Here is a 23,507-nt window from a genome sequence, read left to right as displayed (position 1 = left end):
CAACGCCTTACCTTAGATACTTGTAGTTTCATCAATCGATCTATATATAATTTTGTCTGAGGGATTGATAGTCTCATCAACCAAGATAACTAAACTCCCGACTAACGAACTTAGTGTATCCTCTGGTAGGATCAGACTCATAAGCTACGCCTAAGAGGCACGGGTGATATACATCCTGAGAGACTTGATCATAAGTCTGGCCTGAGTGCTTGATGGAAGTCATACCCGAGAGGTTTAATGCCTTGCTTGAGGGACTTGTAGTCTCATCAGCTGAGCTATATATAACTTTGCCCGAGGGACTGATAGTCTCATCAACCAAACAAACTAAACTCTCGCTTGAGGGACTTAGTGTTTCCTCGGGCAGGATCATACTCAAAATTCACACCAAAGAGCCATGACCAATATCTAGCCTAAGAGACTTGATCGAAAGTCTTGCTTGAGTGCTTCATGGAAGTATCGTTCGAGAGGTCCAACACCTCGCCTGAGGGACTTATAGTTTGATCAGTCGAGCTACGTTTAAACTCTGTCTAAGGGACTTATATCTCTCAAGCCAATACAAACTTCACTCGAGGAACTATGTCCTCAAGAATCGCAGGTCCTCGGGATACTCCCTTGGGTCTCGATCTAAACAACACTTCGTCCTCTATCAAAAGGCCTCATAGAAGAGTCTTTTTAAATGCCATTGGCTTTCTTCATAATCAAATTATCTTTTACTTCAAAATCCAATAACTTGTGTAATATTAATGCTTGATTTAGATAGACTTAAACCTTTTTTTTATAAACTTGTGTCTTCATCAAAACTAAACTAAGATAGATGATGCTCTTTGTATTAAATCATTAATTTGACATGCATCACACCCATTATCGTATTTGAAACACTCAAATATTATGGTAGGGAAATCTTGAAATGCGAACGTAAATGGAATCAAAAAAATAAAACGAGTACACATGGTTGAACTATGCAAACCGTAAATCAATAAAATTGACAACTGCAGGCTCGATCTTGAAATTTTTCGCCGGCTAAGTTTACGCACATTTGAAAATTGATTCAATCGATCTGTCTATTAAATTGAAATTTTATTTTGAGTTACTTTCTAAGTGTTATGCGGAAAGAAATTCATGTTATAATATGCATATGATGCAAATGTCCTGATGAATGTATCGATTTATTAATTTTGGGCCAAAATTGAGGTACGACATGCCCGAGAGGTACAACACCTCACCTGAGAGACTTGTACTATCATTAATCGAGCTATATATAATATCTCCTAAGGAACTTATAGTCTCATCAACCAAGATAGCTAAACTCATGCCTAAGGGACTTAGTGTTTACTCGGGCATGATCAGACTCATAAATCATGCCTAAGGGGCGCGATCAATAATCATCCTGAGAGACTTGATCATAAGTCTTGATGGAAGTCATACCCGATAGGTCCAATGCCTCGCTTGAAGGGCTTATAATCTCAATAGTTGGCCTATATATCACTTTGCCTAAGGTACTGATAGTCTCATCAACCAAACTAACTCAACTCTCGCTTGAGGGACTTAGTGTTTCCTCGGGTAGGATCAAACTCAAAAATCATACCTAAGAGGAGCAACCGATATCCAACCCTGAGAGACTTGATTACAAGTTTTACTTTAGGGCTTTACATGAGTCTCATTCGAGAGGTCCAACACCTTGTCTGAGGGGCATATAGTCTCATCAGCTAGGATACTTTTAAACTCCGCGTGAGGGACTTATATCTCTCAAGTTGATAGAAACTTCACCTGAGGAACTATGTCCTTAAGAAGGGTAGGTCCTCGGGATAATCCCCTGGGTCTCGATCTAAAAAACACTTGTTCCTCTATGAAAAGGCCTCATAGAATAGTATTTCTAAATTCCATTGGCTTTCTTCATGATCAAATTATCTTTTACTTTAACATCCAATAACTTGTGTAATATTAATAATTCATTTAGATAGACTTAAACCTTTTTCTTCTTTGACAAACTTTTGTCTTCATCAAAACTAAACTAAGATAGATGATGAATATCTTCTTCACATTAGTTTGGTTGGTGTTCTTTATAATAAGTCATGCAGTTGACATGCATCACACACCTTATCATATTTGAAACACTCAAATATTATGGTAGGTCAATCTTGAAATACGAATGTAAATGGAACCAAAAAAAATAAAAAGAGCACACCAAGTTGAACTATGCAAACCGTAGATCAATAAAACTGACAGTTGTAGACCTGATCTTGAAATTTTCCTCCCGCTAAGTTTACGCACATTTGAAAATTGATTCAATTAATCTGTACATTAAACCAAAATTTTATTTGAGTCACTTTCTAAGTGTTACGCGGAAAGAAATGCATGTTATAATATGCAGATGATACAAATGTCCTGGTGAATGTATATATTTATTGATTCAGCGGGAAAATTAGGGTGTGACACGCCCGAGAGGTACAACGCCTCACCCGAGAGACTTGTAGTCACATCAATCAGGCTATATATAATTTCGCGTGAAGGACTTATCGTCTCATCAACCAAGATAATCAAACTCCCGCCTAAAGGACTTAGTGTTTCCTTAGACATGATCAAACTCATAAATCATGCCTAAGAGGTACGACTGATATCTATCCTGAGAGACTTGATCATAAGTCTTGCCTGAGGGCTTGATGGTAGTCATACCCAAGTTGTCCAATGCCTCGTTTGAGTGACTTGTAGTCTCATTACTCGGGCTATATATAACTTTTCTTGAGGGACTGATAGTCTCATCAACCAAACTAACTAAACTCTCAATTGAGGGACTTAGTATTTACTAGGGTAAGATACAACTGTAAAATAATACCTAAGTGGCGCGAATGATATCCAGCCTAAGAGACTTGATCACAAGTCTTGTTCGGGGGCTTTATGGAAGTATCGCTCGAGAGGTCCAACACCTCACCTGAGGGGCTTATAGTCTCATTAGTCGGGCTACGTTTAAATTTCGTCTGAGGGAGTTATATCTCTCAAACTGATAGAAACTTTACCCAAGGAACTATGTTCTCAAGAAGCATAGGTCCTCGGGATACTCCCTTCGTCTCGATCTAAAAAACACTTTGTCCTATATCAAAATGCCTTATATAAGAGTCTTTATAAATTCCATTGGATTTCTTCATGATCAAATTATCTTTTACTTTAACATCCAATAACTCGTGTAATATTAATGCTTGATTTAGATAGACTTCAACCTTTTTCTTCTTTGATAAACTTTTATCTTCATCAAAACTAAACTTAGATATATGATGAATATCTTCTTCACACTAGTTTCGTTGGTGTTCTTTATATTAAATCATGCAGTTGACATGCATCACACCCCTTATCGTATTTGAAACACTAAAATATTATGATAGGTCAATCTTGAAATGCGAATGTAAATGGAACCGAAAAAATTAAAAGAGCAGACCAGGTTGAACTATGCAAATCGTAGATCAATAAAACTGACAGCTGTAGGCCCGATCTTGAATTTTTTTTCCCGCTAAGTTAACGCACATTTGAAAATTGATTCAATCGGTTTATCCATTAAACTAAAAATTTATTTTGAGTGACTTTTTAAGCATTATGCGGGAAGAAATGCATGTTATGATATGAAGATGATGCAAATATCCCTATTAATATATCTATTTATTAATTTATGGGGATAATTACGGTGTGACATGCCCGAGAGGTACAACGTCTCACCTTAGAGACTTGTAGTCTTATCAATCGGGCTATATATATTTTCGCCTGAGGGATCTATAGTCTCATCAACCAAGACAACTAAACTTACGCCTTAAGGACTTAGTGCTTCCTCGGGCAAGATCAAACTCATAAATCACGCCTAAGAGACGCGACTGATATCCATCTTGAGAGAATTGATCATAAGTCTTGCCTAAGGGCTTGATGGAAGTCATACTCGGGAAGTCCAACGCCATGGTTGCGGGATTTGTAGTCTCATCAGTTGGGCTATATATAAATTTCCTTGAGGGAGTGATAGTATCATCAACCAAACTAATTAAACTCTCGCTTGAGGGACTTAGTGTTTTCTCGGGTAATACCAGACTCAAAAATCATACCTAAGTGGCACAACTGATATCCAGCCTGAGAGACTTGATCACAACTCTTGCTCAAGGGCTTTATGGAAGTCCCGCTCACGAGGTACAACACCTCTCCTGAGGGGCTTAGAGTCTCATCAGTCGGGCTACGTTTAAACTTCGTCGGAGGGACTTATATCTCTCAAGTTGATAGAAACTTCACCCGAGGAACTATGTCCTTAAGAAGCTCAGGTCTCCGGGATACTCCTTTGGGTCTCTATCTAAAAAACACTTTGTCCTATATCAAAAGGCCTCATAGAAAAGTCTTTCTAAATGCCATTGGCTTTCTTCATGATCAAACTATCTTTTACTTCAACTTTTAATAACTTGTGTAATATTAATGCTTGATTAGATATACGTAAACCTTTTTCTTCTTTGATAAACTTTTATCTTCATCAAAACTAAACTAAGATATATGATGAATATCTTCTTCATAGTAGTTTGGTTGGTGTTCTTTATATTAAATCATGCAGTTGACATGCATCACACCCCTTATCGTATTTGAAACACTCAAATATTATGCTAGGCCAATCTTGAAATGCGAATGAAAATGGAACCGAAAAAATAAAAAGAGTACGCCATATTGAACTATGCAAACTATAAATCAATAAAATTGATAGCTGCTGACCGATCTTGAAATTTTTCGCCCGCTAAGTTTACACACATTTGAAAGTTGATTCAATCGGTTTGTCCATTAAACCGAAAATTTATTTTGAGTGACTTTATAAGTGTTATACAGAAAGAAATGCATGATATGATATGTAGATGATGAAAATATCCCTATTAATGTATCAATTTATTGATTTAGGGGCGAAATTAGGGTGTAACATGCCCTAGAGGTACAACGTCTCACCTGAGAGATTTGTAATCTCATCAATCAGGCTATATACATTTTCGCTTGAGGGAGTTATAGTCTCATTAACCAAGATAACTAAACTCCCGCCTAAGGGACTTAGTGTCTCCTCGGTCAGGATCAAACTCATAAATCACACCTAAGAGGCACAACCGATATGCATCCTGAGAGAATTGATCATAAGTTTTGCTTGATGGCTTGATGGAAGTCATATCGGGAGGTCAAATGCCTCACTTGAGGGACTTGTAGTCTCATCAGTGGGACTAAAGGACTTATAGTCTGATAAACCGAACTAACAAAACTCTCGCTTGAGGGACTTAGTGTTTCCTCAGGCAGGATCAAACTAAAAGATCATACCTAAGTGGCGCGAGAGATATCCATCCTGAGAGACTTGATCACAAGTCTTGTTCTAGGGCTTTCTGGAAATCTCACTCGAGAGGTATAACACCCTGTCTGAGGGGCTTATAGTCTCAGCAGTTGGACTACATTTAAAATTCGTCAGAGGGACTTCTATCTCTCAAGATGATACAAACTTCACCCGAGGAACTATGTGCTTAAGAAGCGAAGGTCCTCAGAATACTCCCTTGTGTAATGTTCCGATTTTATTTAAATTAATTTTCATAATTTAATTATGTGATAGTGGTGGTTGTGTTGTTGTTATTGGTGTTTTGATGTGTTGTGTATCCTTGGTATGGGGTAGTTGCCTTAGAATTATATGAATTAAGGTATTTGGGGGGGGGGGGGGGTGTAAAAAGGGTGATGTTGTGAGTAAAACTAATTAACTCTTTTTAGTTATTATTTAATTTAATTATTAATTGAGTGGAATATTATTATTATTATTATTCACAAATTAGTAATAATATAATAAGTTAATGAAATAATAAGATTTATAATAAAAATGTAAAAGGGGAATTGGGATAAAAACTCAGGGTACGTAATTTTTTTGGGAAAAAAGAGAAAAAGCTGAGAAAAGGAGAAGAAGAGGCTAGGGCTCAAGGGGAGATTCACCACTGTTGAAGGTTAAAGAATCTATTTCTAATAACTCTAAGGTAAGGGTGGGGTTCTTATTATCTAAGGGTTAACATTATGATGATGGGTAGATTATGCCATGTAGGTTTTGTGTTGTTCTTCTTTATGTTCATGATCATGGTGATATTGTTAATTGTTGAATTGTGTGAATAATGATTTATTGATGTTAGAATCATGAAATTTGATGGGATTGTTTGTTGTCAATGTTGTGTGAATTGATGTTGTGTCGGGTCAGAGTCGGAACTGAGTTATGAAAGTTTTCGGTGTAAATAAGTTGGGGTTTTAAACTTTTGAAAAATGAATTTTGTGTTAAAATGTGGTATAAACGATTTGGGAGAAAAATGGGGGTTTGAGATAAATTTTAGATGATTTTAATTTTGAAAAACTTGCAGAAAAGTGATTAGGCAAAAATGTAAGCGATTACCAGAATTGGAGTAACCGGTTACACTGCTTAAAAACACGTTTCTGGGCAAAATTTGAAGGGTGTAACCATTTACAGGTTTTTGGGTAACCGGTTACCCTGTGTAACAAAGGCCACACAGGGGCTGGAAATGAGGGTGTAATCGGTTACCAGATTCAGGTAACCGGTTACTGGTTTTGGGGTAACCGGTTATACTGGAAGCAATTTCTTAAAAACTTTAAAAATTCACAACTTTTGTTCCGAGTGTCCGATTCGAGTGTCGTTCAAAGTATCGAAAAAGTGAGAGAGTGTACTATTATTTAAAATTGGTTTAAGTACTTGAAAATGAATACTTTTCTATGTGATGGTGTTGATATGCATTGAAATGTTTATGTAGTGGTGTGAGATAACCTTAAATGCACTATTGTTGCTTGTATGTTGTATGTTGATATCGTTGAGTTGTATAACATATGTTTGATACATGATGGCTAATATCGGCGGTGTATATTGACTATGGTGGTGGGTCATTGTGCATGATGTTGTTGTTGCATAATATGTTGCATGCCTTCATGTTATTGGACAAATGGTCAGTTGTTGGTGAGCCTCAAATCCCATTGTGCGAATTAGGCCGATAGCTGATTTCGGAGGTGATGGAATCAAAGAAACGTTATCAGAGGTGATGGTAACAAATTGATGAATTTGATCCTAGGAGGTGAGGATCAAAATGGTGAACCCGAGTGTTCACGTATTGGTACCACATGCATTGAGTTGAGTTGTTGAGTCTCATTACATTGTATATTGGTTGCATTTGTTATTGTGTTGGATGGTTTATTATGTTCTTATTATGTTAGATGGTTGTTGTGTTACTATTATGTTGTGAATAAATGTTATGTGGATTTATGTTGAATTGTGTCATGGAATGGGTGACGTGTATGTGATAATATGATGCTTACTTATTATCATGTTTTCCTTTATATAATTATGATATCTCACCCCTTCTGTTTGAATGCTGCCTCCATGTGGGTAACATGCAGATAATCCACAGTAGGAGCTCAGATGTGAGTGGAAGATGAAGTCTTCTGTTTTATTTTAGTGTCGATGTCTGCTCTGATGTGTAACACTGGGGAATTAGAATGTTGTGTCTTTCTTTATGTTTTAAATATTTCTTATATAACATGTTATGTTGATGTTGAATATATTGAGTTAACTCGTTGTTATTGTTGTTCCGCTGCAATTTAATAAAAGTTAACATTCAGACATGTTGTTATTACTACTATTTTTATAAATGTAAAGTGTTACATGTCTTTATAATTGAACATATTGATTGTATGTTGTAGTGTAGCATCCTAAATTGCATGTTGAATTATTTTACTCTGATAAAATATTTTAAATTTACGCGGGGGAAATTTAGGGTGTTACACCTTGGGTCTCGATATAAAAACACTTTGTCCTCTATCAAAAGGCCTCATAAAAGAGTCTTTCTAAATGCCATTGACTTTCTTCATGATCAAATTATCTTTTACTTTAACATCGAATAACTTGTGTAATATTAATGTTTGATTTAGATAGACTTCAACCTTTTCTTCTTTGATAAACTTTTGTCTTCATCAAAATTAAACCAAGATAGATGATGAATATCTTCTTCACAGTAGTTGGGTTGATGTTCTTTATATTAAATCATGCACTTGACATGCATCACACCCCTTATCATATTTGAAACACTCAAATATTATGGTAGGTCAATCTTGAAATGCGAATGAAAATGAAATCGAAAAAATAAAACGAGACACCAGGTTGAACTATGCAAATCATAGACCAATAAAACTGACCCCTGCAGGCCCATCTTGAAATTTTCCGCCCGCTAAGTTTACGCACATTTGAAAATCGATCTAATTGATCTGTATATTAAACCAAAATTTTATTTTGAGTGACTTTCTAAGTGTTATGCGGAAAGAAATGCATGTTATAATATGCAGATGATGCAAATGTCCTGGTGAATGTATCTATTTATTGATTTAGCGACAAAATTAGGGTGTGACACGCCCGAGAGGTACAATGCCTCACCTAAGAGACTTTTAGTTTCATCAATCGGGTTATATATAATTTCACATGAGGGAATTATAGTCTCATCAACCAAGATAACTAAACTCTCGCCTAAGGGACTTCGTGTTTCCTCAAGCAAGATCATACTCATAAATCATGCCTAAGAGGCGCAACCAATATCCATCCTGAGAGAGTTGATCATAAGTCTTGCCTGAGGGGTTGATGGAAGTCATACCCGAGAGGTGCAACACCTCGCTTAAAATACTTGTAGTCTCATCAATTGGGTTATATATAACTATGCTTGAGGGACCGATAGTCTCATCAACCAAACTAATTAAACTTTCACTTGAGGGACTTAATGTTTCCTCGGGCATGATCAGACTCAGAAATCATACCTAAAAGGCACGATTGATATCCAACATGAGAGACTTGATTACAACTCTTGCTTGAGGGCTTTATGGAAGTCCTTCTCGAGAGGTCTAACACCTCGTCTGAGAGGCTTATAGTATCCTCAGTCAGGTTACGTTTAAACGTTTGAGGGACTTATATCTCTTAAGCTGATAGAAACTTCACCCGAGGAACTATGTCCTCAAGAAGAGCAGGTCCTCAGAATACTCCCGTGGGTCTTGATCTAAAAACATTTCGTCCTTTATCAAAAGGCCTCATAAAAGAGTCTTTCTAAATGCCATGGCTTTATTCATGATCAAATTATCTTTTACTTCAACATCCAATAACTTGTGTAATATTAATGCTTAATTTAAATAGACTTCAACATTTTTCTTCTCTGGTAAGCTTTTACCTTTATCAAAACTAAACTAAGATAAATGATGAATATCTTCTTTACAATAGTTTGGTTGGTATTTTTTGTATTAAATCATGCAGTTGACATGCATCATACCCCGTATCGTATTTGAAACACTCAAATATTATGGTAGGTCACTCATATCATTTAAGATGTATTAACCACTTCATCAAGAGATCCACCTACCATAAAGTCTTCATAAACCACTTAAATGATCTTAAGATATTATTTGTTTCCCAAACACTTAAGAAGAAACCCATTGACCCTCTCACTTATACAAATCCTTGTCCATAATTAGTTCCCTTGTTTTAGTTACCTATCTCTCCTAAATTTTGGGTAAGGTAAGGTACCCATGGGTTAGAATGGTTGCTCGAACTTCCCCATATTTCTTGTGCAGATTAACTATAACTTTGCATAACAATGTATTATTTTAATAGGCTCTGAGTGAGTCATCTTACCTTGGGTGACACGCTAGTTCTAAAATTACCACACATTGGAGACCACACAATACTCATCCTGCCAAACACAAACATTTTATTTGTTTGTTTATCTCTATGTAAGGATTATACTGGTATAAATTTTGTGAGTGCTATCCCATATTATGAGTTTTTGAGTGATGTCAAAGTTTGTGATAGAAATGTAGTTGAAAATTATTTCAAAAAGATCTCTAGCATGACATATCATTAAAATAACAATTGAGAAGATTTTTGCATCATTAAAATATCATTTTTGCATATTTTGATATTTTGGATCGACGCATGAGTTGGTGTCTCGATACATGTCTAAATTGTGTTTCTGAAATTCAATTTTGGTTCAGCATGAATCGACTCATTTGGTGATATATCGATACATGTGTAATTGTTTTTCTCAAAAATCAATTTTCCTTCAGTATGTATCGACCCATCGATGGTTGTATCGATACATGGCCTATCAACCTTTCTGTTTTGTGTTTTCTATCAAACATGTATCGACCCATTTACTCATGTATCGACTCATGCTGTATTAAAATTGTGAAAAATTGTTTTTCATCCCAGTATGGATCGACCCATACCTTATGTATCGATACATCATGATACACTCATTCTGGAAAATATTTTTGTTACCAAATGTATCGACCCATTGGGTCATGTATCGACTCATCCAACTAAAATTTTCTGTTATTTTCTATTATAAGTAGTAAAACATTATTCTATTCAAAAAAATACATGAAAATGTTTTGAGAGCATTTTGGTGTGAGCAAGAAACCTGAAAGATACTCTGTCTTCATCATCTTCTCAATCATATTTTCACATTCAATCATATTGAAACATAATAATCATTGTGCATTGCATCAAGAGATCTTTGAGATGACATTCAGCTGTAGGATTTGTAATCGAAGTTGAGTTGAAGGGATACAAATGGGGTTTCTCTAAAAAACCGAAAGGTTTTCCATCAAGAAAGGATCGTTTCTTGGGGGTTTTCATCAAAGTCAAGTGGATCGAATTCAGCCGTAGCGAAGGGGTTTGGAAATCTGGGAGATTTCGCAAACAAGTAGTGGAGCGGAGGATTGATCGTTAATTTTGAGGTTCAAGACTTGATCGGATCTGATCAAGAGGGCTTAAGATAAATTCAACATAATCGGTGGGATTGGTGTTCGTTATTTATGTTGTAACCTTGTAAACATTTTCAACATTATTAGAAATAAGATCTCAATTTCAATTTCGAAATTGAGGGGAGACGTACCCACACGCAAGGACGATAATGGGAAACTTCCTTACCAAACTCTCTGCGTACAATTTTCTATCCTTAATCTCTTTACTTTTTCAGCAAGTTTATCATTTCATTGTAGTGTTAATTTTTTTGTTAAATGATCCTACATTGGCATAAAATTTTTGCATAATTGAAAAATTGTTTTAGTGTTTTGATTTGAGAAAATTGCTTTGATAACTCCATTGACAATAAAGATCATTAAATATTACACACCAACTATTTGATAAAAGTGTTCTGCTTGTTTTTGTTCATTAGAATATAACGCTGTTTGTGAATTTCATTAAAACGATGATCCAAGCGTGTGTATTTGTTATCAGCATACTGTTATCCATCGGTTTATCGCATGTTCGGTTTTTTAGTAGCGATTCAGAATAGACGGAAGTCGATTTGGGACTGCGCTTTTCCGCTAGCCTTTGAAAATCAATTAAAAGTTTTAAAAATCCGTGATTTTTCTATGGTGATCTATTCACCCCCCCTCTCGATCACCTGCCACACCGTCTAACAAGTAAGCTTCCAAACTTGACTAACCTTCCACTTATCCTTCACATTCTTCTTGAACTTTGTAGATTATGAGAAAGACACCATACAAATACTCATGGTTGAGAAAAGTTTAATATCAACCGCCAATTCAACAATTCCCTTATCAACCAACTTAAAATTCCCACCCATATAGACTTATGAACAACTCTTCCTAAGATGTTTCAATTATTTATTGCGTGGTTATAAAAGTTGTGCCACTTGAAATACCTTTTGCCTTTGATTTACTTATATAGAGGAATCTCTTAACCATCTAACAATCTAATATGCTTATCAATAAGGCAAAAGAACAAGTTTGATTCTTGCACCCCAATATGGATCTTATTGCTTTTGGACAATGTGATGGAAGAGGTTGAGGAAGAGGTCATGCCACCTTTGGAATTTGTCCTTTATATTCTTGTCTTTTCAAAAATTTCCCCACATGGGATTCAATATTAATGAAGCATTATTTTTGTCTTAATCTCTCGTAATTTTAATAATTTTTCTCAGAACCTTAATCGATAGTTTATTTTTTTTGTTAAATATTGTGTTTTAGAATAATCATTAAACAAAGTGTTTAGTCATCAAATTAAGAAGGATAATATTCTTTGTAGTGACATGATTTCTCTTAATATTTATGATATCTCGAATGACACAATGATACCTAAGAGAGCACAATTATGTTTAATAATGATGTTTTTAGCCGAGTAGACAATAGAGAGATTTTAGTAAATAAGATGCCTCATTAAAAATTCCTTTTCTTGTAGGAAAAAATGTCAACTTACCACTCTATTGATATTTTAGAACACAAGTACAAGAAAGAAAGTCATGGAGGTTTATATCTTCACCTTATTAGTTTCAAATTTATTTATTTTAATAAATTTTCATAATTTTAACAATCCTTTGTTTTATTTACCAAACAATAAATTTTGTTTAATCATTTTAAATTTTTTCAAACATACTTTTAAAGTATATTTTTTTTATGCATAAGTAATATTATAAATGCTAAAACTGAAAAAAATGATAATACATCTTTAATGAAAGAAAATGAAATTGTGATAGTGAATATTAAAAATTAGAATATATCAATCTATCTATATATATATATAAAATAATAGTAATAATAATAATTATTATATCATTGTATAAAAAAATAGCATCTTAATTAAAACACTTGATATAACTCTATTATTAATTTGAAAAATATTATCTACTACTATAATCAAAATCACTAATATAATTATATAATAATCAAAAAATTAATATAACTCTATAATAATAAAAATGCTTAACATAACTATATGTTCTTATTATCTAGTTATTTTAATAATTTTGGTTAATATATAATTATATTAATTTATTAATTTTTCTTTTTTGAATAGAACAATAATGTAGATGTTAGTTGCAAATATTTTTCAGATTGGCAATTTTAATTAATGTATTAATTACTTTTTATATATAATGATAATAAGTATTTGTATATTAATCAAAAAAAATAAAAAACACTAACAATAAAAGTATTTTATGTTAAAAAATATTTAAAAATATTTTAATAGGTTATCTAAAATGCAACAAATACATTTATTCTTTAAATATAACATGAATTAAAATTTGAAATTACAATAAAAAAAACTGAGAAATTAATCTAGTCCATTAATTTTAATAAATTGAAACTTTGAAAATTAATGATTAACATTAACTATTTTCTTAATATATAACATCGTATAGTAAAAAAATAATATAGAATATATAGAATATTTTAATTTTGTTTTTGTGTTGCATGTCCAAAATCAAATATGATATTATGGTGAAATATTAAGAAACTCTAAAATATGATCGTCATAGATATTTTTGCTTTTGAAGTTGAATTTTTATTTAAAGAAATAAAAAGTTATTAAAAACGTTTTAACATTTTAGTTAAAATCCAAATTTATGATATTCTTATCTTTAAATATGTTTAGTTATTTTTCAAATTGATTCAATATTTATAGAATAATATTATCTATTTCAACAACTATTTATTCTTTTGAGATAACCATTTTAAGTTAAAATTATTAAATTCTTTTCTACAATTTACTAATTTGGGAAAAAATAAATTAAATAATCATTTTTTACTAATTAATATCAAATTTAAATTACTATAAAAATCTTTTTTTTAAGGATTTTAATTATGAAAATAATATTACCAGTCTACAATTTATAATTTTATAAAGAGACTAAATTTCAGTTTACTTTAAACACTCAAAATGTCAAAACCAATCCTAAATATCAAATTCCTTAAAAAAAAGATAAATTCCTAAAAAAAAGAGAGGGGAAGTTCTTTACACTCTTGCCCAATTCAATTCAAAGTTTATATTGAAACGACATATGCACAATAATATTCTTGATACTAATTCCATTTTGAATCAAAATTAAAATACCAATTGGATTTTTTTACCAATATATATTATATACCAGTTCCATTTTTTTGGACCAATATTCTAGATCTTTATTTCAACATCACATTTCGTGTTAAAATATAGAAATACCATAAACACAAATAAAATCCTCCAAATATTTTTTCCCGTTAAAAGACGCATTTATAATAAACAAAAAAAATAAAAAAATAAAAATGACAGTGATTTACATTTTGTCATGATGCACACCCTAAAAACTAAAACCTTATTATCAAAACTTTCTCAAAAGTCAATTTATTTCCTCAAATTTTTATTCTGAGAGGTTCTTTCCTCATTTATTTATTTTATAAAATAAAAAGAAAGAAAAATACAAGTTGAAATGTAACTATCTAAGCACATAGAATAATAATTGATTCGAAATCCACCCACCAACCCATTTAATTAATTACCATTGAATAATATCCCATTATCCCATAAAATAATAAATATAAATACCCAATCGTAGTTGCAGTCCTGGCTCCCATAATCCATTTTCGAATCTCTCGGAGTAGAAACAGAGAGAGCAAAACGGTGTCGTCTTACCCACGTGGATCGCGCCGGTAATAATTCTGTTACAACCGGCTATATCAAGTAAACCTTTAAAATAAAAAAGAAAAAAACGGTACGGTCCATTGGGATTCACTTTCTACCGTCCGTCTTCGACTATAAATATAACCTTTCTAACTAGTGCTCATTTTTTCCTTTCCCCTACTAATTTTTTTCTGCCAATTTTTTCTTCATACAACTTTCCGGCGAAATCGCCGGCAACCACCGTCGTTTACGCCGGGAGATCTCACTACGCGCTACTTTCTCAAACTTCCTTCAGGTACTCTCTCTTTTCTACTCGTTTTTTCTCAGCATCGTTTGCTTTCCCTCGTAGTTATCAGATCTGTATATTTTTCTACGTGCTGATGAATTAGCGCTCGTTTTTACATTGCAGAAGTCATGGTTTTATTTTTTATGCGATTTTTTGCTCGATTTTGTTGTTGTTAGGTGGCGTCGTAATTGTCATAATATGGATCTTGATCTGTTACTTGTTTTCCCTTAATGCGCCATTTTTTGTTTTGCCAGCAATGTACTGAGAAGAGTTTTTGGGTTTTACTTTCTAGTTTTCTTCCTATTTCTAGAGCTCAGTAATTAATAAGGATTTATGTAATAGTGTTTTAATGGTTCTAATACTTGTGAGCGTGACTCGTGTACGTGTTTGTTTTGTTTCCTGTGCCTTTACTGGTTATGTGATTTTGTTTTCTTAAAGATTTAGCTGCTATTTTTTGTTGCTATTTTGTTGCATTTAACCTTGGATTGTATTTTTCTCTCTCTTTGATTGTAGATAAAAGACCTATTTCAGATAAATTAGTTTGATTACTGGAAAAATGGACGGGCCTGGTGGAATCAGGAAAATCAGCTCTCACTGTTCGATCTCTGAGATGGATGACTTTGATCTCTCTCGTTTGCTTGACAAGCCGAGACTAAACATAGAGAGACAGAGATCGTTTGACGAGAGGTCCCTTAGTGAACTGTCTGTTGGTTTTGCAAGGGCTGGATTGGATAACTATGACAATTGCTCGCCTGGAGGAAGATCTGGTTTTAATACACCTGCTTCATCTACTCGGAACTCGTTTGAGCCTCATCCAATGGTTGCCGATGCTTGGGAATCTCTTCGAAAATCTCTAGTCTATTTCAAAGGCCAACCTGTCGGCACGATTGCAGCGGTTGATCATCAATCAGAGGAAGTTCTAAATTATGACCAGGTGAATTTCTTAATAAGTACTTAAATTCATTATTCCTATATATGTACACTAGTAATTTTCAACCATGTCAATAATTTAAGCTGTCCTTAATATGCCTTTTAGTTTGGATATAATTTTACTCTATACTTGGAAGTGGGTTATGATGTATATTAGTGTATGATTTACATTTATTGCTAAAGGTTTTCAGTGTTATCAAATAGCGCCACCATGGCCGCTATGGTGGATATACATGGCGGTTTTTGGGCTCACCGCTATGGTAAATATTGGTTGATATTGCGAGATCGATCGCTATAATGGTGCCCCAAAGTGGCCGTTATGGCGGGATTTTGTCATACAAAATCTGTGGTAACAATGTTTTATAATTTTGTTCTGACTTTTGTATTACCCGAAAGTTTCGACATAATGGATTTAATAATTGAAATATAGAAATGAATATTGTATATGGATGTTTGATTATTCAGGGAAATCTCTCCTTTAACAAACAACCTAGCTTCCTTCACGGTTTAAAGATGACAATCATAGATTAGTGCTGGTGAATATTCTGCTCAGCAAAGAACAAAAAAGGACAATAGAAAATTCAGACATGATAAATAAACACAATCATAACTGTGATAATGATTCATTAAAAGATAGCCTTAAATGACAAGACAACAGTTTTTGGTGCCTTTAGTTCTCAATAGCCATAATTTCCTGGATGTGTTCACTTTTCTTTTTTGCCCGTCTTATAGTTTCTTTTGACACCCCTTGTGTGTATCTTATTAAACTTGTATGCTATATTTTCTGCTAGTGAATTATTATTGATTTAGATAAGAAGCTCTGCAGTTGTGTTAATTGTTGCCTCCACAAGGCAGTGGACTTAATCTTTATACTTTTACAGTGATGGAGAACATCTAAGGATGAGTATGATATCTGATGATGAAGTTATCCTTTTTAGGTTTTTGTTCGAGATTTTGTTCCAAGTGCTCTAGCCTTTTTGATGAATGGTGAACCAGAAATAGTAAAGAACTTCCTATTGAAGACACTGCATCTTCAAGGGTGGGAAAAAAGAGTAGATCGATTTAAGCTTGGTGAAGGTGTGATGCCAGCTAGTTTCAAAGTCCTTCATGATGCAGTTAGAAAAACAGATACTCTTATTGCAGATTTTGGTGAAAGTGCAATTGGAAGAGTTGCCCCCGTCGACTCTGGATTCTGGTGGATCATTTTACTCCGTGCTTACACAAAATCCACTGGGGACTTAACTCTGTCTGAATCTGATAGTTGTCAAAAAGGAATGAAACTTATATTGACTCTATGCCTGTCAGAGGGGTTTGACACATTCCCAACTCTGCTTTGTGCTGATGGATGCAGCATGATTGATCGAAGAATGGTAAGGCTTAAATTGCAGTTGTTTCACACCACGTAATACAATTCATATATTGATGGTGTTTATTGCATTATATTATTTATAACAACATTTTCCAATTTATGAGTCAAGGATGCAATTAGTTTTGTTATTACAATTCCTAGTCTTCTTCAAATGTTGTGACAACGCATTATTGAGCATTCCAAGAAAAAAGTTTTTTACAATTAATTTTAAACTCTTTAATATAGTTTCAATTCCTTGGTGTGGAGTTGAGGTTCAACTCATATTTGGGGTGATTTTGGAGAGTTTTCATACACTATTAATTGTTTCCTTTTTCCTGCAGGGTGTTTATGGTTATCCTATAGAGATTCAAGCACTTTTCTTCATGGCATTGAGATGTGCTCTGTCAATGCTTAAGCAAGATACTGCTGATGGAAAGGAGTGTGTAGAGCGTGTTGTGAAGCGCTTGCATGCCCTAAGTTTTCACATGAGAAGTTACTTTTGGCTTGACTTCCAGCAACTAAATGACATTTATCGGTACAAGACGGAGGAGTACTCACATACTGCAGTAAATAAGTTTAATGTTATTCCGGATTCAATTCCAGATTGGGTGTTTGACTTTATGCCAACACGTGGTGGCTACTTTATTGGAAATGTCAGTCCGGCTCGAATGGATTTTCGATGGTTTGCTCTAGGCAATTGTGTTGCAATTCTTTCTTCTTTAGCAACTCCAGATCAGTCAATGGCAATCATGGATCTTATTGAAGCTCGTTGGGATGAGTTGGTCGGTGAAATGCCACTAAAAATTAGTTACCCTGCAATAGAAAGTCATGAGTGGCGAATTGTTACTGGTTGTGATCCCAAAAATACCAGATGGAGTTACCATAATGGAGGATCTTGGCCAGGTTCTCTCTTTCTCTTATCATGCTTTATTAATTCAAAGTTCATTTATAACATATATTTAGTACGTAGTTCATTGACTTAGTTCTAGATTGTCTTTATAGAGAATGCTGTGTAGTCAAATTTGATATTTATGTGAATTTTTTACCACTGTTCTTTTACCTAAGTCTATTTTATCTAGTGACCACATGATATTAGCAGCTATGCCACCGACAATATCTCTTGCATGTCCAACTATCACCTTTTTTCCCTCAACACCAGAAGGCTTTGCCACAAACACCTACGTGAAGCTCAGGCCTGTGTTTGTGTCTCTCATATCTTAATTTTGTGATAATGTCTTTTTTCATGAAATAGAACAGAAGAATGAACAAAGTTTGAATATTATTAAAGTTGCAATAAGTTTATTCATATAATTTGATAAAACTGTGAAAAGGTAAAACTGTGAGTTTACCGGAGTCATTGTTAACAGTTCCTTCAATATGATATGGAATAAAATTATAAATGTACTCAGAACCAATATTATTTTTTTGCAAACATTAATAGTTTTGATGTTATTCTCTGACTTTTCATTTCATTTTTGTTTCTTTGCTCGAGTGCAGTACTCCTGTGGCTAGTAACAGCTGCTTGCATCAAGACAGGGCGACCGCAAATAGCAAGACGTGCAATTGAACTTGCTGAGAGTCGTTTGCTGAAGGATGGATGGCCTGAATATTATGATGGTAAACTTGGAAGATATGTTGGCAAACAGGCAAGGAAATACCAAACATGGTCTATTGCAGGTTATCTGGTGGCCAAAATGATGCTGGAGGATCCCTCACATTTGGGGATGATTTCCCTTGAAGAAGACAAACAGATGAAACCAGTGATTAAAAGATCATCTTCTTGGACTTGCTAAAGTATCCTGGACACTTAAAAAAAGATAAATAGTAAAAAGAGAAAGAGAATAGAGAAAACTTAGAAGATGAGATATCGGTGTTTCTCATTACACGGCGGTATTCTTTGTGATTTTGTTTTTCGTAGGCCTGATTGGAAGTTTGGCTTGTGTAAAATATCTGCCGGTGAGACTGGCATCATGCTTTTCCCAAATAATTAAGACATTTCAGTTTTTGTTTCATTTGTTCCATGCTACTCTCTCGTTTGTTGCTTTGGATTTATTAGATAAGAAAAATTATGATTCTTCATTAAATTAAAGTGTTTACTGACAATTATCAATAATCATGAAATTAAAGCTTTGGCTTTCTTTGTATACATAAATTTGGAACTTCCACATAATGAAGAAAAATTGTTAAGTGTGAAATTTGTACTATTTAAGTGTTTTATTTGGCTCTATGAAATTGATTTGGTAGGTTTTAAAAGAATCTATTTACTTTTTATATTTTGATTTTTAGTTAGTTGTATAGGATACATTAGTTGTAAACGAAATTGGTAGGCTAAAATAACATGCATTGAGGTTTTTTGAAATTGTTAAGAGTAGAAAATGGATTGATGTCACATGAGACCGTCACATGTTTGTCTGGAGACGCATCTCCAGATTGGACTCAAGGAGAAAATTGGATGATTTTGTGAATTTCTCTAGACATGTTGTATATACTTGCCTCTATTTCTAATGCATGTGTAATGATTGAAGACAACACTTATCGGATTAGGCTCGGGTGTACGTCATAATCTGCATTGGTACGACATGAGAGGGCCACAATGAGGTCCACGAGTTGCTGATAACTCTTTTGATGACACATCTATTTCACAATCCTGAGATTCCCACCCGTATGGTTCTCGTAGTCGACTCTCTCAGGCATCTCAGGCATATGATGCAGCAGAGCCTGAGGTTTCCTGAGGCCCATGTTAACTTGAAGCCCATGAGGAAGCCGATCTGAATGTCCATTAGAGAGTTATCCAGGAGGGTCATTTGACACCTCCTTTATAATTATGCAGAGCGTGCTGTTAGGCATGTCTGGCATGGAGTAGTTATCATACCTCAAACTTTGTCATATCTTTCTCCAGTTTATCTGGCTCATGTTCCTCACTTCATCTGCATACTCATAATTATTTAGGTTATCCATTTACAATTGTATTCATCATCTAACATCATTTGATTCAAAGATTCTTCCTTATTTAAGAAATAAGACATTGGATTATGACTTGCAAGATTGGGTCATTTTGCACCTTGGGCTTTGGCTAAGGGCATAACACATTTTGGTTGATTCATTCTTTATGGGTCAAGTCTCTGAGGTCTTACCCTTTAGTCAATGGTATTTGATAATGTTGGTTGGCATCATGGCATTGAGATTTGAGGGGTCATTTTCAGATCTTGATTTTAGTCAACCATTGAGGATTGACTTTTTGTTGACCATTTTCATTTAAAGTCTTACTTAGAGTTTGCCATGGTTTTGTGACAAGGGATTTCATTCAAGTTGACAAGATTCAAGATCATTCAAATTCATAAATCCAAAATTGGAGTGAAAGGAGTTTATTCTTGAAACACAAATTACATTTCATTCCAAGAGGCCAATTTCCATTACAAAAACATTCAAATATTCATTACAACATCCAAAAATCAAATTCTAAACATAATTACATCATTTTGACCTATAATTGACTTTTGGTCAAATACTGACTTTTGGTCAACGGTTGATTTTTTGCCAATTGTTGACTTTTGGGTCAATTATTGACTTTTTGGTCAAACAATTGACCAAAGTCACTATCCTAGAACTCTAACAAAGTTCTTTGGTCTTGACTCTCATATGTCTTTTATCCTTGTGCCTCAAAGTGCTTCTATGATCTCAATATCCTTCATATGCTTTGATTAAACCTTCATGAACCATGTGTGTTATGCCATCCCATGGCAAGCCACCTCATATGCCTAATAGTCCTGCAGCAAACAAAGCCAAATTTCAAGTCATGATCATACATATTGACACACCTAATCAAAATTTAAAGCATGATTACAACACACAATGTCAAGACAAGGTTCATGAATCAACTTGCATACACAATCCAACACATAAGAATCAACTCACAAGACAATACATACATCAACATTACTCATCTATTGCTACTAACCATAAGGCTCAATCCTAACTATTTTTGATCACTATGCCCCTAGCCAACTAGCAACATCTTGGTTATGTTCCTAACTGACTTCTAATTCCCTAACAACTAGCATCAATGTAACAGTTCAAGCATGATTCACACATAACAACAATAAGCATTCAAACCAATTTCAAACACATTTAATTTAGCTTTGTAACACTTACTAATACATCAATTTACATGGCACCAAAATAACTCACTAACTGTTTACAACCTAGCAAATACTAATCTTCACTACATTGTATTAACTCATTCCATAATTATCCAAAAGTCATATTAGTTCACAACAATTCACAACAAACTCTCACAATTCAACTAACTCGTCTCAATGTCAACTACACTAACATAGCATTTAACTTACTCATTAAAATTTCACTGACTTACAATCCAAACTACCAAACATAACTTCTAATTCACCCTACCAAATCTTCACATAACTTACATCATCTAAATTTAACTAACTTCTTTTTTAACGTCCATGTTAATATCAAATTCCAACCACTTTCCTAACGGTTCCAACAATTCCCAACAGATCCAAACATACCATAACAATCATCCTAGCCACTAGTTAGCATCTAGCCATCACCTCGTTTTGCCACCAAGTGAACCTACTAACATAACAATTAACCTTCAAATCAATCTAACTAATTCCACTCCTAAACTAAACTAACCATAACATCCACTTCAATCTAACAATACCTATCAATTAGTTTACTAACTTTTTCCCATTCATTAACACTGAAACTAACAATAGAAATTAACACTGTTAACTTCTCAACTAACTTCTTCATTGATCTAACTAACTGAAACAATTTCCCCAACTCTTAACATCCATTGCCCCAAAGCCTGCCCGAAACTGTTACACAACCACTCTATATAAACAATTCTTCACCTTCATTCATAAAAACAATCACTTCTGCAGAACTCACATCACTCTCTCTCAGCCACTCTAAAGTCTACTCTGCTCTTCACTCACCAATCCCTCAATCACTCTAATCTACACTCATCTCACACGCATTCAACAACAACGATCAGTCTTCATCCTACAAACTAGTTTTTTCAAGAAGAAGAAGAAGGTTTCGTTGCAAAAAGGAAGAGTAGAGATCGAAGCTTACCTAATTGAAGATCCTCTTGATTTCTTGCTCCATCTTCATCAGCTTCACATTAAACGTGTTCCAAGCCTACCTCCTCCTTGTAGGTTGGTAGTTCCTTCTGTTCCATCTTCTTCTTGCTTAAATTTCGTTACCACAATGTAACCTTGAAGTAGAGGAACCAAACCCCTATGGTTTCATTTCATTTCGGGCCTTCACTTCCATTTAATTTCACTATGAAATATTAGGGTTCTTCAATTAATTTGGGTAATCTGGAGAGATTAGGAAAAATTTGGTGAAACAAATACAAGATTTGGGGAAGACGACACAAGACGAGTTTTCTGATAGTTGATTTTCATGGGTTGGAAGAGCTCCGCCGCCGGAAGCGACTTCCGGCATGGTGGAGCATTTCTCTGGCGATGAGAATTTTGAGAGGGAGAGAGTGGAAAACACGATGAAAATGTGAAATGAATTGTTGCTGACTCTACTCCCTTCAAACCTTGCCCCTCACGCGTGGGCTTGGGCCACCAGACCCAAAGGTTTTAATTCCTGCACCACTATTTTTCTTACTGCACCTCCCTTCTGGATGCAGCAAACCACAAAGCCAACACGGGCTTTCCACCATGAAGCCCAGCGTGTTTTGCCTTAGCGACACCCCTCTGGCCACTTCAACCCCCATTGCAGAATTAGTTTATTATTATTTTCTTTTAATTCTTTTTCTTACCTTTTTTACACATTTGATAAATACATGAAATATATTTTCTACATATTGAAAATTCTTGGAAAATACCAAAAAATAAAATAGCTTAATACACAGTTAGATTTATTTAGGTTTAAATTATAATTAATTTTAGATTAGTCCTTTTGATTTTGATTTTTAATTTCATTAGAAATTAGGATATTCATGTTAATCCAATTTTTTAATGCTTTTAGGTTTTGAATAGATCCATGTGCTTAAATGCCTTTAGCATGATCTTTTCCCTTAATTAGTTGATCAAGTTCATGCTTGATCAATTGATTACACTTGATATTGGACCTTGTCTTAGACTTGTTATAACCATTATCTGCTTCCCCGCTCCAATCAAGTGATCATAAGTCCATTGATCACTTGATTGGGTTAGATCTTGATAATTGCATTACATTAGGTCATTTAAGATCAAGACATCATGCAAGACTCTGAAGACTCTAGACATAAAGACCTTGGTCACTGTTCAACATCATTCAAACACATTGCCTTTACAAAATAAAAAGACTCTTTTAGTTTTGCAGACACTTATCAGTTATGATGTGAATTGCACGCCACGATCCTTAAGTAGTGAAGAAGGAATAAGGAGTATTCCTATCCTTATTCTTAATATCTTTGGATACGGGACACATGACCCAGTTGTTTAAAGTATTCACCTTCATTC

General features: G+C 34.2%; 1 protein-coding gene and 1 long non-coding RNA gene across 2 annotated transcripts; one reads left to right on the top strand and one right to left on the bottom strand.

The window, feature by feature from the left end:
- The first annotated feature begins 14,408 nt into the window (after window positions 1-14,408).
- LOC127098674 (alkaline/neutral invertase CINV2) lies at window positions 14,409-19,031 on the top strand. The gene is made up of 5 exons (XM_051037331.1): window positions 14,409-14,750; window positions 15,255-15,675; window positions 16,610-17,041; window positions 17,361-17,922; window positions 18,517-19,031. Exons 2-5 carry the CDS (start codon window positions 15,298-15,300, stop codon window positions 18,810-18,812), a joined length of 1,668 nt encoding a protein of 555 aa, XP_050893288.1. The 5' UTR covers window positions 14,409-14,750; window positions 15,255-15,297; the 3' UTR covers window positions 18,813-19,031.
- A 1,352-nt stretch (window positions 19,032-20,383) lies between these two features.
- Window positions 20,384-22,765, bottom strand: LOC127096918 (uncharacterized). Its single transcript, XR_007792862.1, has 2 exons — window positions 22,123-22,765; window positions 20,384-20,786 (listed from the first exon to the last, which is right to left on the bottom strand). It is a non-coding gene; the product is annotated as an uncharacterized LOC127096918 (long non-coding RNA).
- Window positions 22,766-23,507: the final 742 nt, after the last annotated feature.

Source organism: Lathyrus oleraceus, chromosome 6 (assembly GCF_024323335.1).
Source record: "Lathyrus oleraceus cultivar Zhongwan6 chromosome 6, CAAS_Psat_ZW6_1.0, whole genome shotgun sequence".
Classification (NCBI taxonomy): domain Eukaryota; kingdom Viridiplantae; phylum Streptophyta; class Magnoliopsida; order Fabales; family Fabaceae; genus Lathyrus; species Lathyrus oleraceus.
This window is presented reverse-complemented; position numbering and strand designations above follow the sequence as displayed.